This window comes from Schistocerca cancellata, chromosome 1 (assembly GCF_023864275.1).
Source record: "Schistocerca cancellata isolate TAMUIC-IGC-003103 chromosome 1, iqSchCanc2.1, whole genome shotgun sequence".
In the NCBI taxonomy this organism is placed as follows: Eukaryota; Metazoa; Arthropoda; class Insecta; order Orthoptera; family Acrididae; genus Schistocerca; species Schistocerca cancellata.
Window position 1 is genome coordinate 667,118,127 of NC_064626.1, and position 14,219 is coordinate 667,132,345.

Here is a 14,219-nt window from a genome sequence, read left to right on the forward strand (position 1 = left end):
GATCTAATTATGATGGCTTGAGATGTGTTTCATTTACGATGTGAGATCCTGGGACACTTGTGGACTAAGGAGTAAGCAAAATACGCACAGTGTGTGGCAGTCACGTAACTCCTCTGGTTGCATCCACCTGAACTGGGCATATGAAATACTGACATGGTCATATCAAAAAATGTTGCAGATATAATGCATGCATTCATTCATGGTTAGTTCTGAACGTTTTGTGTTTCCAGTACTCATGCCATGTTGGATTAATTCTCAACAGTGGACTTCACTATTGATAACACCTGCTGCAGTTATAATAAAACGTATTCTCCAGAAATGAAAGCACAACCAGATTTCAGGACAATGCTCCCATCTTCAGTGCATCTGAAAAATTACAACTAAATTGTGATGACTATGCAAATAGTCAGGAAAAGGAAAAGTAGTTGGTGAATAAGGAATGGGGGTACAGCATGAAAGAGAAAGTCGCTTGATAGAATTTTGCAAAGAGTATAACTTAATCATAGCTAACACTTGGTTGAAGAATCGTGAAAGAAGGTTGTATACATGGAAGAGGCCTGCAGCCACTATAAGGTTTCAGATAGATTATATAATGGTAAGACAGTGATTTAAGGACCAGGTTTCAAATTGTGAGGCATTTCCAGGGGCATATGTGGACTCTGATCACAATCTATTGGTTATGAACTGTAGATTAAAACTGAAGAAATTGCAAAAAGGTGGGAATTTAATGAGATGTTGTTGTTGTGGTCTTCAGTCCTGAGACTGGTTTGATGCAGCACTCCATGCTACTCTATCCTGTGCAAGCTTCTTGATCTCCCAGTACTTACTGCAAACTACATCCTTCTGAATCTGTTTAGTGTATTCATCTTTTGGTATCCCTCTACAATTTTTACCCTCCAAGCTGCCCTCCAATGCTAAATTTGTGATCCCTTGATGCCTCAGAATATGTCCTACCAACTGGTCCCTTCTTCTTGGCAAGTTGTACCACAAACTCCTCTTCTCCCCAATTCTATTCAATACCTCTTCATTAGTTATGTGACCTACCTGTCTAATCTTCAGCATCCTTCTGTATCACCACATTTCGAAAGCTTATTTTCTCTTCTTGTCCAAACTATTTATCGTTCATGTTTCACTTCCATACACGGCTACACTCCATACAAATACTTTCAGAAACGACTTCCAGACACTTAAATCTACACTCAATATTAACAGATTTCTCTTCTTCAGAAATGCTTTCCTCGCCATTGCAAGCCTACATTTTATATCCTCTCTACTTTGACCATCATCAGTTATTTTCCTCCCCAAATGGCAAAACACCCAACTTAATTTGACTTCATTCCATTATCCTCGTTTTGCTTTTGTTGATGTTCACCTTATATCCCCCTTTCAACGCACTGTCCATTCCATTCAACTGCTCTTCCAAGTCCTTTGCTGTCTCAGACAGAATTACAATGTCATCGGCGAACCTCAAAGTTTTATTTCTTCTCCATGGATTTTAATCCCTACTCCAAATTTTTCTATTGTTTGCTTTACTGCTTGCTCAATATGCAGACTGATAACATGAGGGATAGGCTACAATCCTGTCTCATTCCCTTCCCAACCACTCCTTCCCTTTCATGCCCCTCGACTCTTATAACTGCCATCTGATTTCTGTACAAATTGTAAATAGCCTTTCTCTCCCTGTATTTGACCCCTGCAACCTTCAGAAATTTGAAAGAGAGTATTCCAGTCAACAAACGACTCAAAATGAGATCGACAGGAAGCGCAAAATGGCTAAGCAGGTATGGCCTGCAACCTTCAGAATTTGAAAGAGAGTATTCCAGTCAACAAATGACTCAAAAATAAGATGGACAGGAAGCGCAAAATGGCTAAGCAGGAATGGCTAGAGGACAAATGTAAGGATGTAGAGGCTTATCTCACTAGTGGTAGGATAGATACTGCCTACAGGAAAATTAAAGAGACCTTTGGAGAAAAGAGAGCCATTTGTATGAATATCAAGAGCTCAGATGGAAACCCAGTTCTAAGCAAAGAAGGGAAAGCAGAAAGGTGGAAGGAGTATATAGAGGGTCTATACAAGGGCAATGTACTTGAGGGCAATATTATGGAAATGGAAGAGGATGTAGATGAAGATGAAATGGGAGATATGTCATTGCATGAAGAGTTTGATAGAGCACTGTTGAGACCTAAGTCGAAACAAGGTCTCATGAGAGGACAACATTCCCTTAGAACTACTGATAGCCTTGGGAGAGCCAGCCCTGACAAAACTCTACCATCTGATGAGCAAGATGTATCAGACAGGCGAAATACCCCAAGACTTAATCAAGAATGTAATAATTCCAATCCCAAAGAAAGCAGGTGTTGACAGATGTGAAAATTACTGAACTTCAGTTTAATAAGTCACAGCTGTAAAATACTAACACGAATTCTTTACAGACAAATCGAAAAACTGGTAGAAGCCGACCTCAAGGAAGATCAGTTTGGATTCCGTAGAAATGTTGGAACACGTGGGGCAATACTGACCCTACGACTTATCATAGAAGAAAGATTAAGGAAAGGCAAACCTACGTTTCTAGCATTTGTAGACTTAGAGAAAGATTTTCACAATGTTGACTGGAATACTCTCTTTCAAATTCTGAAGGTGGCAGTGGTCAAATACAGGGAGCGAAAGGCTATTTACAATTTCTAGCATTTGTAGACTTAGAGAAAGCTTTTCACAATGTTGACTGGAATACTCTCTTTCAAATTCTGAAGGTGGCAGGGGTCAAATACAGGGAGCGAAAGGCTATTTACAATTTGTACATAAATCAGATGGCAGTTGTAAGAGTCGAGGGGCATGAAAGGGTAGGAGTGGTTTGGAAGGGTGTGAGACAGGATTGTAGCCTATCCCCCATGTTATCAGTCTGCATATTGAGCAAGCAGTAAAGCAAACAAAAGAAAAATTTGGAGATGAATTAAAATCCACGGTGAAGAAATAAAAACTTTGAGGTTTGCCAATGACACTGTAATTCTGTCAGAGACAGCAAAAGACTTGGAAGAGCAGTTGAATGGAATGGACAGTGTCTTGAAGGGAGGATATAAGATGAACATCAACAAAAGCAAGATGAGGACAATGGAATGCAGTCAAATTAAATTGGGTGATGCTGAGGGAATTAGATTAGGAAATGAGACACTTAAAGCAGTAAATGAGTTTTGCTATTTGGGGAGCAAAATAACTTATAATGGTAGAAGTAGAGATGATATAAAATGTAGAGTGGCAATGGCAAGGAAAGCTTTTCTGAGGAAGATAATTGTCTTAAAATCAGGTATAGATTTAAGAGTTAGGAAGTCATTTCTGAAAGTATTTGTATGGAGTGTAGCCATGTATAGAAGTGAAATATGGGCAATAAATAGTTTATTCAAGAAGAGAATAGAAGCTTTCAAAATGTGGTGCTACAGAAGAATGCTGAAGATTAGGTGGGTAGATCACATAACTAATGAGGAGGTTCTGAATAGAATTGGGGAGAAGAGAAATTCATGGCACAACTTGACTAGAAGAAGGGACTGGTTGGTAGGACATGTTCTGAGGCATCAAGGGATCACCAATTTAATACTGGAGGGCAGTGTAGAGGGTGGAAATCATAGAGGGAAACCAAGAGATGAATACACTAAGCATATTCAGAAGGATGTAGGTTGCAGTAGGTACTGGCGGATGAAGAAGCTTGCACAGGATAGAGTGGCACGGAGAACTGCATCAAGCCAGTCTCTGGACTGGAGACCGCAACAACAACAACAACAACAACATGGAAATAGTATTAAAAAAATAATAATAATTAAAAAAACAAACTTGTGTTGACATTTCTAAAAATGCAACATATACTTACAGAATGCACACTAACTATACAGGGTGTTCATTTTAATGAATACATTGAAATATCTCAAAAACTACACATCAGACCAGAAAAAGATATAATTCCAATTTGTCTGTCTTGGAGGAGGACATCAATGATACCAAACTTGACCTCCGACTCCATCCCATGCATGGGTTAAGGGAGCTACTTTGAAACCCTGCTTTTTATTGCAGATTATGATTCTATAACAAAATCTACATAAATTTTGTCTGAGGCATTTTCTTCATTTCACTACAGTTGGCACTGTAATCAGAGGATTAGAAATGCATACACAATCATAATTTATGACATGCTACTTAATTGCCCTTGAATACCCAGTGGAACACGGGACCCAACCTCCATGCCATGAGGGTAGGACAGTCCGGTATCATAACTTCTAATTGGTAATCCATTCGCAACATTCTATTCCTCTGACATATCAAACAGGGGACTACTCAATGGCACTGTGGCCATGGCTTGAGGCGAATGCTACTCCACTTTTCCAATTAAAGTAAGTGTTCAAAAGTAGTACTGCCAACATAAATAATGTTAGTGATCTGCATTTCAAATGACTGTACACAAGACAGAAGCATATGAGCAGGGATATCAGTTCTGATGCGGTTGACCATGTTGTCACAGCCTGTTGACACTTGCCGGTACAGCCTATCTTTTAAATATCCAGACAGAAAAAAATCTGGTGACATCAAATCTGACAACCTAGCAGGTCAATTAATAGGGCCACCTCCGCTAACCCACTAGCCAGTGTAAACAGAGTCCAATACTGCCTGAGCTCCAATTGCATAATGTGCTGGGCAGCCATCATGTTGAAAACACACATGTTGTTGAACACCCAGGGCAATATTTTGTAATAGTACCAGTAGTTCATATTCCGAAAACATTCAATATATGCATCCATTCAATGTGTCATTGATCAAATATGGATCAATGAGTTTGTTCCCCATAACCATACGTTAACCAACCAAGGATGTTTATGGTCAACTCGCCGTAACCAGTAGGGATTATCTACAATCTAGTACCACATGTTATGCTGGTTAATGCTACCTTGGTTTGTGAATGTAGACTCATCAGAAAGTAGTACCTTGTCAAAGAATGTGGGGGTCATTGCATTTGTTGATGTGCCGATTCACAAAACACTAGCCAATTATGGAAATCAGCATCAAGAAGTTCTTGATGCAGTGACACGAAGTATGGATGATACTTATGATGATGCAGTATTGTGACAATATTAACTACGGACATACTGGAATCATGGTGTAATTGCTGGATGCTTATCCATGGGTTATGGTGCACTGCCATTATTACAGCTATTTCTTTAACTTTTCTTGTAAAACATTTCTTTTGTTTCCTTTTTTCAATCTACAGGCTGCCATCAGAGATAAAAGTGTTCACAGCCTTGTAAAAGACAGATCAAGAGTGAGCTTTCTCTGGAAAATACTCAGCATACACAGCAACAGCAGTCTCAGCATTTCTTCTACCTTCTCCATAAATTGCGATCATTTCAATATTTTCTTCTTTTGTTGTAATATTCATCATCCACTTGCACGTCTATTCTGCAAATGATAGGCAGGTCTGCAGGCAATAAACACTGCACAAGTAATGTAATGTTTAGAGCCATTATCTGTTCAATGTCTGCACAATACATGAGATTCAGTCACAGTGTACTGCCTGTTATGATATGTCGTAGTTTGCTAGATGGGGATGGTGGCTTGTCGAATAGTTCCCTGTTTGACATGTCCAGGAATACAATGTTGCAAATGGGGTTTCCAATTAGAAGTTATGAAATACTGGCCTGTTCTACCCTCACAGCATGGAGCTGGGACCCCACGTGTCATTGGATTTTCAAGGACCATTGAGTAGCATGTCGTAAATTATGATTGTGTACCCATTGCTATTTTTCTGATTATAGTGCCATCTCTGGCGAAATGAAGAAAATGTTTCAGACAAAACATATGTAGATTTTGCCACAGAGTCATAATCTGCAATAAAAAACAAAGGTACCCACTGAAGATTTTAAAGTTGTCACCCCCCCCCCCCCTCCACACACACACCATGCACCAGGTGGGATGGTGTTGGAGATAAACTGGTAATTTACTGCTTATACTTTTAACAAATATTCCTAATATGTAGCTTTTTATTGTTTTTTCATTCATATGGCTATTGTTTATGTGGTCTATGTTAGGATGGTGGTTTTAAAAAGTTATTTATTGATTTAGGTCCATTGGTTTTTTTTACTAAAAAGTCAGAATGGGTACAATTTAGTGACAATTTTGTGTGTGCTGTCATAATGTGCCATATGACTTCCAGAGTGGCATGATAGGAGCTATGTCACTTACCTAATTCTTGTTACACCTGTTGGTTTTGTAATTGGTTTACAGCAGGCAATATTATTTGTAATAATAGTGGATGTTTGGAATTAGCATGATGACAGTGGTTCTATTTTTAGAAGTTTTAGATACGCTGATAATGACGATATTAGTTTGGAGCTTAGCCAAGAGGTGGCATACGCATTGCACTCGCTTATGTGGTGGCAATACTGCCCACTCCCTGGCACTTTTACACTGGTGTGTGGTTGGTAAGTACTGATAAGCTGAAGTCTTTATAGAAGGGTGCTACAGTATACACGCTGATGACTGTAGGTGCAAAGATTATGTATTCTTTCTTTATCTGGTTCTAGTGCATGAAAGTCCAGCTATTTCACTCTTTGCAGAAACATGTTAGACACACTCTTAACTGTATATCATTATAAGTAGTATTGTGGTTCATGTGATGTAGAGTCATTAATAGTTGATCTTTTGATTTTATTTGCAGCAGTCGCACTTTTTATAAATGGGGTTTAATGTGTTTTTATGTAGGCTGCCCTGCTTTTGGAGAGGTTTTCTGTCCTGCCTAGGAATGTATGAGACGAATTTTCTGCTTACATGCCACTAACCACAGAATCTGTATATTAACCTCTATTAGTTGGACATTCTGTACCTATAAGTTGTATTTTTTAAAATATCACTGCAAGTTCTGCATTCTTTTTAAGAATTTGACATTTTGTGGTTGTCACAATTTAGTTATAATTTTTCAGATGAACCTGAAGATGGGATTGCTGTCCTGAAACTTGCTTGTGCTTTCATTTTTGGAAAATAAAATTTATTCAGACATTTCAATAACAACTGGTACTTACACCAGCTGTGGATGTCTCATCAAGAGAAATGTGTGACAATAGTGAAGGTTTGGTAGAATGGGTGATTGGGTAATTTACATTTCACATCCTATGGGTATATATTCTGAAACTTTTTGAGGGCACAGAGGCACTTGTAAGTCTTCTCACACAAGTTGACACTATTCTCTGCCCAGCTAAAGTGCTCATCCAAAGTTACATCCAGATTCTTCAGTGGTGCTGGAAAGCTGTCAAAAAGTATGGAGGGCAATTGTTAACTGAATTCCAGAATCCTTTACTTACTAATTTCTGAGGGAATACTAAGATATATAAAGTCAACAGGAAACTCACTGTTAGAAGTAGTATTTGTATGAATACTGGTCATATTGTCATAAATCCAGGGCAAATATTTTCATCAAACAATGGATACAACATAATAATTTAATTATGCTGAAGCTATATTTAGGTTGATGAAAGAAATATCTGACATACATACAGACAGTGAAAGCACTTACAGGCTCTCCTTTTGTTCCATCCATTCCCCTATCCCCTTTGATCCCTGGGGGTCCTTGGAGACCTGGGCTGCCAGCTGGACCTGGAGGGCCTGGAGGACCAATTACCTGCAACAGTAAAAATTTTATTCAAAGCTGGTGTCCTAGTTCCTGGTAAAGAATTTATTTTCCATAAGTAAGTTTTCCACCTTTTAATACCTTTCTCATGACAATTTCCTTTCAGATTTAATATAACCCTATGTATGAATCATTATGTATGCAATATTCATAAAATTACACAAAAATTTCTACTGTGGGTACGGAAAGTGGTAAATTTTATAAGAATATCTTAATATGAATAACTCTACCAATTTCACAAGAATACTCCCTTTACCCCTAGGCAGTTTTTTATCCAAATTATATTGGTCTGGTGATTATTACTTTAATTTATTTTTATTTTCTTGAAACAATGGGTCACTGTGGCAGTGCAGTGAAAAATCTGTGGAGGTGGTTCAAGAAATTACTATTTCAATAAATAAATAAATAAAAATAAAAAAACCTCTATTTTTTATTGTTCAGAAACTAAAAGAAATCGTGCATGAATTACTTTCCAGTTAACTATGGGAAATACAATCTTTAGTGATTTATTGGTGCAGAAAACATACATGTTGTATAGGAACACATCATGTACACAAAATGCACAAAGCTTGATGTGGACAACCAGTTAACAGTTACTTAACAGCAACAGTATTCGAAAATTACATGCATACACACATACTTATGATCAAGGACAATAAAGATCATGCACCAACCTTACAGTGTTCCTCTATAGATACCAATATTGTGTACTTTGGATCTAGTTCTCATGGACACCCAGCTGGTGAAGGTCCTTCTACAGTTCATCCTTCCATTACTTCCTTGGTCTTCCAATTGGATGGGTTCTGCCAAGTTTTCCCATAGCCATAGGTTTTGCCCAACAGGCGTTTCCCCCCCCCCCCCCCCCCTCCCCCCCAGTAATTTTCCCTGCCAGGTTTTCCCCTCACTTTCATTTTCTGCATTATTTTTGGTTGTTTCATCAGGCCATACAACTCTTGGTTCTAGCTATGTCTCCATGTTGTCTCTTTTTGGATTGCTCAAAAGATCTTTCTCATGATTTTCCTTTCAAAGATCAACAGGTTCTCTTCATCTTTTTTGTGGTGCTTAAGGTTCTCTTCATCTTTTTTTGTGGTGCTTAAGGTTTCTTTAAGTTTGGTCTGAATTGACAGGTCTTTTGATGACATTATATGCTTCAAGCTGAAAAAGTTTTTAGAGCCACTGACTATACACTGATTAATCTCCTGTTTTAGTTTAAACATGCCTGCTAATCCAGGTGCCAAGGTATTTAAAATTTTCCATTCTGGATATGATCCACACTCCCATCTGTAGTGGGGCATTATTATTGCCTTCTCTGTGTACTTACATCACTTCAATCTTCTCCACATCAATCCTCAATCCAATCTCACTGACATTCTCAGCTAAGTCCATTATAATTTCTGCTACCTCTTCCTCTGACTCCACTTTGGCTGCAATGTCATCTGCATATCTCAATGTCTGTGTCTTTGCATTTAGCTTCATCCCTTTGCCCTCTATTTTCATTTCTTGAATTACTTTCTCGAGGACCAAAGGAGGATTCCTTTGACAGTTCCTCCTAGTATTTGAGTTTGGCTCTCACCTCTGCTGCACACGCTGTGACCAAGTTGATTAACTTTCTTCGTGTGCCATCCTTCTTCAGGATGTTGTAAATACTTAACCTGCGTATACTACTATAAGCCTTTGAGAGAACTACGAATGCTATCAGGATGCATAGGTTGAATTCACAGCAGTTCCCCAAGATTTGTCTCATGGTGAAAATTTGATCCACAGTTGATGTTTCTGCCTGAAAACTTGACTGATAGCTTAGACCAATGTCTTCAGCATAAGACTTCAGCTTATCAAAAATTATTCATGATAGCTTTTTGTATGGAACAGTTAGCAGAGATATACCTCTGTAACTGCTTCAGCTCCTTTTAGAGTTCTATTCCTGCAGTGAAATAATTGTAACTGATTTCCTCCTTTCTCCATGCTTCACTTACAAGACTGTATATCTCTTTCTGAAAAGTTTCATCTACTGCCTTTAACATCTCTGCCATTATCCTAGCTTCTCCTGACATCTTTATTATTCTCCAGTTTCTTAGTAGCTCTAACTACATCATACTGAGTCATTTCAGTTTCTTCTTCCTCTACACCCTCTGCAATTATTCCTTTTGGGGAGATACTTTCAGGATCTTCAGCATTCAACATCTCCTCAAAATATTCCCTATTCCTGTACAGACCCTTTTCCTGGCATTTTTCTGTTGTCAAATTTGTATTTGCCCCCTCTATTTCATTAACCATATTGGTCATGAATTTTCTTTTCTCTGTGCTCAGAATCCTGTTTGTTCCTCATTTTATGTTCTTGAATGCTTCCTGTTTTTCTGCATGCTTTCTATCCTGCATTGAAGTCTCCATTACTCTCTTCCTGGCTTTCACAGCTTGTTCACATGTATCACTGAACCATTTCTTCTTGGGTGTTGGATTTTTTCCTCCCAGGATTTCTTTTGTTGCTTCAGTTATAGTGGTCTTTACATCTTCCCATTGATCAATAACATTTATTTCATCACTGAGGTTTGATGCCAGGACTTTGGACTTGTTATACACTCTGATATTATACTGGTGACACAACTCTGGATCTTTATGCTTCTCAGCATCAAACTATCTCTTGACCATGTTGTTTCTCTATATTTTACAGTACAATTGTAGTTTTCCAATTACTAGCTAATGGTCAGTCCCTACAGCAGCACCTCTGTAAGATCTAATATCTATAGTTTACTGTCATCTGTTTTTGCATGTACTGCCTCCTTCCTAATTGTTGGTCCTACACAGGTCTTTCTATCTCACTTTGGCATTGAAATCTCCCAAAATGACTTTAATATTTCTGGTACCAATGCTTTCACACTGTTTTTAATTCTTCATAAAATCTACTTTTCTCCTCCTTATCACTTGTTGGTGCATGTGCATTAACAAGTGTTACATTTCCATACTTATTCCTTGTAATGAGACATTACATCCTCTGCTGACTGCACACTTCACTTGACTTACAGAAACAGCCACTCACCACAAATCCTGTTCTACAGTCAAGCCTTCCATTCTCTTCATACCATCCATAAAAGATTAATGATTTATTCTCACATAAAATCCCTTCCCCACACAATCCAGTTTCTTGTAATGCAGTGACACTGACTTTATATTCCTCCAGTTTGGACACCACAATTTTGGTAGCTTCTGGCCTACGTAGACTTCTAACATTTTATATGCTGACTTGTAAGCCAATTCAAATAGTCATTTTTGTCTTACAGTGTCTCATCCTATTCTGAGTCACACTTACATGGTTCTTCATAAATTACTGTGAGTATTATTTCAGTTTGTCAATGGAGAGGGCAAATTTTTTTCTCTTCTATCATCAGTTGTAATTTAATAAAATGAAAGTAGATGATATAGGAATTAAAAAATGTTTGGAAAAGTTGACATTGTTGGCTTACAATTTTTTATGCTTTAATTTCCATTTTTAAAAACTACTACTAAATATTTCCAGTTCTTTAAAAAGCTCTTCTATATTAATTGTGCCCTCTTTTGTGGGTGTATTTACTTTCATTTCGCTTCTGTCAATGAATATCACTCTGCTATCTGCCTAATTTCAAATGGTTGTTTTTATGACCTTGCATGCATGCTCCTAGATATTTTGTGGCAGTGGCTCTTTCCAGTGATTTATATCTAACAGTGTAATCAAAGATATGACAAAGGTGACGGAGACAGGTGGAGATTGACACAGAGTGTCTTTAATCTAGACTACTCAGAGATACAGTCAATATATATGAGTGCACAGATCTGTTTAGAAACACTGACGCTTGCCCCACTTTGGGAGTGTTTCTCATGTGATCAGAATGTTGGTGGTTAATCTGACTAGTTAGTTGTGCCCTTACGGTAAATCAAACTTAGCAGGAAAAATAAATTAGCGGAAAAAGAATGAAAACTAGACAAGGGATATGGAAAAAAATGGATGTGATGAATATCAATTACAGACTAGAAACAAGAGGAGCTCCTGTAACCTCTGTGTTAGCACATGCTGAAAAAGACATAGCTGCTCTCACTGAAACCCAGTTATCAGATGACGGTAAGATGACTGAGGGCAGCAGATTTGTTCATCCTTTTGAAGGGGAAGGCAGGTGGAGAACATTGTAATCACAATGTTGGTTTTGCAGGAAAGACTAGTTCACTCAATGAGCACTGCCTTCCTCCCATTGCTTTAAATGAACAGATCATGATCTTTCTCATCCCTATCTCTGAAAACTACTACATTACACTCAATCATCATGACAACACCTAATAAATATAACTCTAATAAGCATTCTTGTGAGCAGTTAAGCTCTGTTCTTTTGAAGTGGCCACAGTCAGGTGAACTAACATTACTTGCTGAAAACTTAATTTAGGACATATTATGAACCACAGCATACTGTCACAACCAAATAACGAGTAGTGAACTGCACTGGCAACAGAGTCCACTTCTTGATATTTGTGTAGAGCATGAGCTTATAATAACTATCATCCAGTTCTTTCTACTAAACTGCTGCAAAATTAAATGGAAGCATTTATGCTCTAAATACTGTCATCTTCTTGATTGTAGTGTTACTAGACAATGTCTGATGAAAGAAATCATTATCATAAAGGGGGCCAGAAATACTGAAGATATCTGGACTGAAAAAAGGTCATCTCACATTTCTTGTCAATTATGAGCTTCATGCTCACTTCATAACAATGCTAATAGAATAATTAACATCTCAAAACTTGAAAATAAAACTGTGATCACTGAGTACCAGCTCAGTATTATATCAGCCAACTCTGGATCCAATTACCATGGAGTACAGCTGCAGTGGACTACTCTTGGAGAACTCATCATGGAATTAGTAGGAAAAAAACTTTTGGCTTCACTAAAGAAAGAAAGGAAAAAGTAGCAGAGACTGGTTTTATTAAGCCTATACAAAATTTTTAGCTCTCATTAATGCCAAAAGACACCCTGCCTCTACTCAGAATTCATCCATTTAATGGCTAGAATTGTGAGGGAAGACGAATCACCCGAATCTAGTCAGTCACAGATCAACCACACTTTCCTAAAATTCTCCCAATAAACTGATGTCAAACATTCGCCTTCTCTACTACCATCCTTATGAGCTTGTCGCATTTCATACTACTTTGCAGTGTTACGCCTAGATATTTAATAAATATGACTGTGCCAAGCAGTACACTGTATGTTGTATTTGAACATTACAGGATTGATTTTCAGACTCGTCTGCATTAACTCATATTTTTCTACATTTCCAGAAGGCTGCTCTTCATTACACATATTAGAAATTTTTTCTAAGTCACCTTGTATCCTCCTACAGTCTCCCAAGATGACACCTTCCCATACACCACAGCACCATCAGCAAACAGCTGCACATTGCTGCTCATTCTATCCATCAAATTACTTACACATAGAGAGAATAAGAGTAGTCCTATCACACTTCCCTGAGACACTCCAGACAATACCCTTTTCTCTGATGAACACTAGCTGTTGAGGACAATATACTGGGTTCTATTACTTATTAACACCACCACTCCCCATGAACCATGGACCATGGACCTTGAGGTTGGTGGGGAGGCTTGCGTGCCTCAACGATACAGATAGCCGTACCGTAGGTGCAATCACAACGGAGGGGTATCTGTTGAGAGGCCAGACAAATGTGTGGTTCCTGAAGAGTGGCAGCAGTCTTTTCAGTAGTTGCAAGGGCAACAGTCTGGATGATTGACTGACCTGGCCTTGTAACACTAACCAAAACGGCCCTGCTGTGCTGGTACTGTGAATGGCTGAAAGCAAGGGGAAACTTCAGCCATAATTACTCCCGAGGGCATGCAGCTTTACTGTATGATTAAATGATGATGGCACCCTCTTGGGTAAAATATTCCGGAGGTAAAATAGTCCACCATTTGGATCTCCGGGCGGTGACTACTCAAGAGGATGTAGTTATCAGGAGAAAGAAAACTGGCGTTCTACGGATCGGAGTGTGGAATGTCAGATCCCTTAATCGGGCAGGTAGGTTAGAAAATTTAAAAAGGGAAATGGATAAGTTAAAGTTAGATATAGTGGGAATTAGTGAAGTTCGGTGGCAGGAGGAACAAGACTTTGGTCAGGTGAATACAGGGTTATAAATACAAAATCAAATAGGGGTAATTCAGGAGTAGGTTTAATAATGAGTAAAAAAATAGGAGTGCGGCTAAGCTACTACAAACAGCATAGTGAACGCATTATTGTGGCCAAGATAGACACGAAGTCCACGCCTACTACAGTAGTACAAGTTTATATGCCAACTAGCTCTGCAGATGATGAAGAAATTGATGAAATGTATGATGAGATAAAAGAAATTATTCAGGTAGTGAAGGGAGACAAAAATTTAATAGTTATGGGTGACTGGAATTCGACAGCAGGAAAAGAAAGAGAAGGAAACGTAGTAGGTGAATATGGATTGGGGCTAAGAAATGCAAGAGGAAGCCGCCAGGTAGAATTTTGCACAGAGAATAACTCAATCATAGCTAACACTTGGTTCA

General features: G+C 38.4%; 1 protein-coding gene across 1 annotated transcript in view; it reads right to left on the minus strand.

Annotated features, from left to right (window-relative positions):
- LOC126092594 (collagen alpha chain CG42342-like) overlaps positions 1 to 14,219 on the minus strand; it is a 614,083-nt gene that overhangs the window by 221,992 nt on the left and 377,872 nt on the right. Inside the window, exon 18 of the mRNA XM_049908319.1 lies at positions 7,548 to 7,652. Coding sequence (XP_049764276.1) covers positions 7,548 to 7,652 — 105 coding nt within the window. The remainder of the gene's footprint in view (positions 1 to 7,547; positions 7,653 to 14,219) is intronic.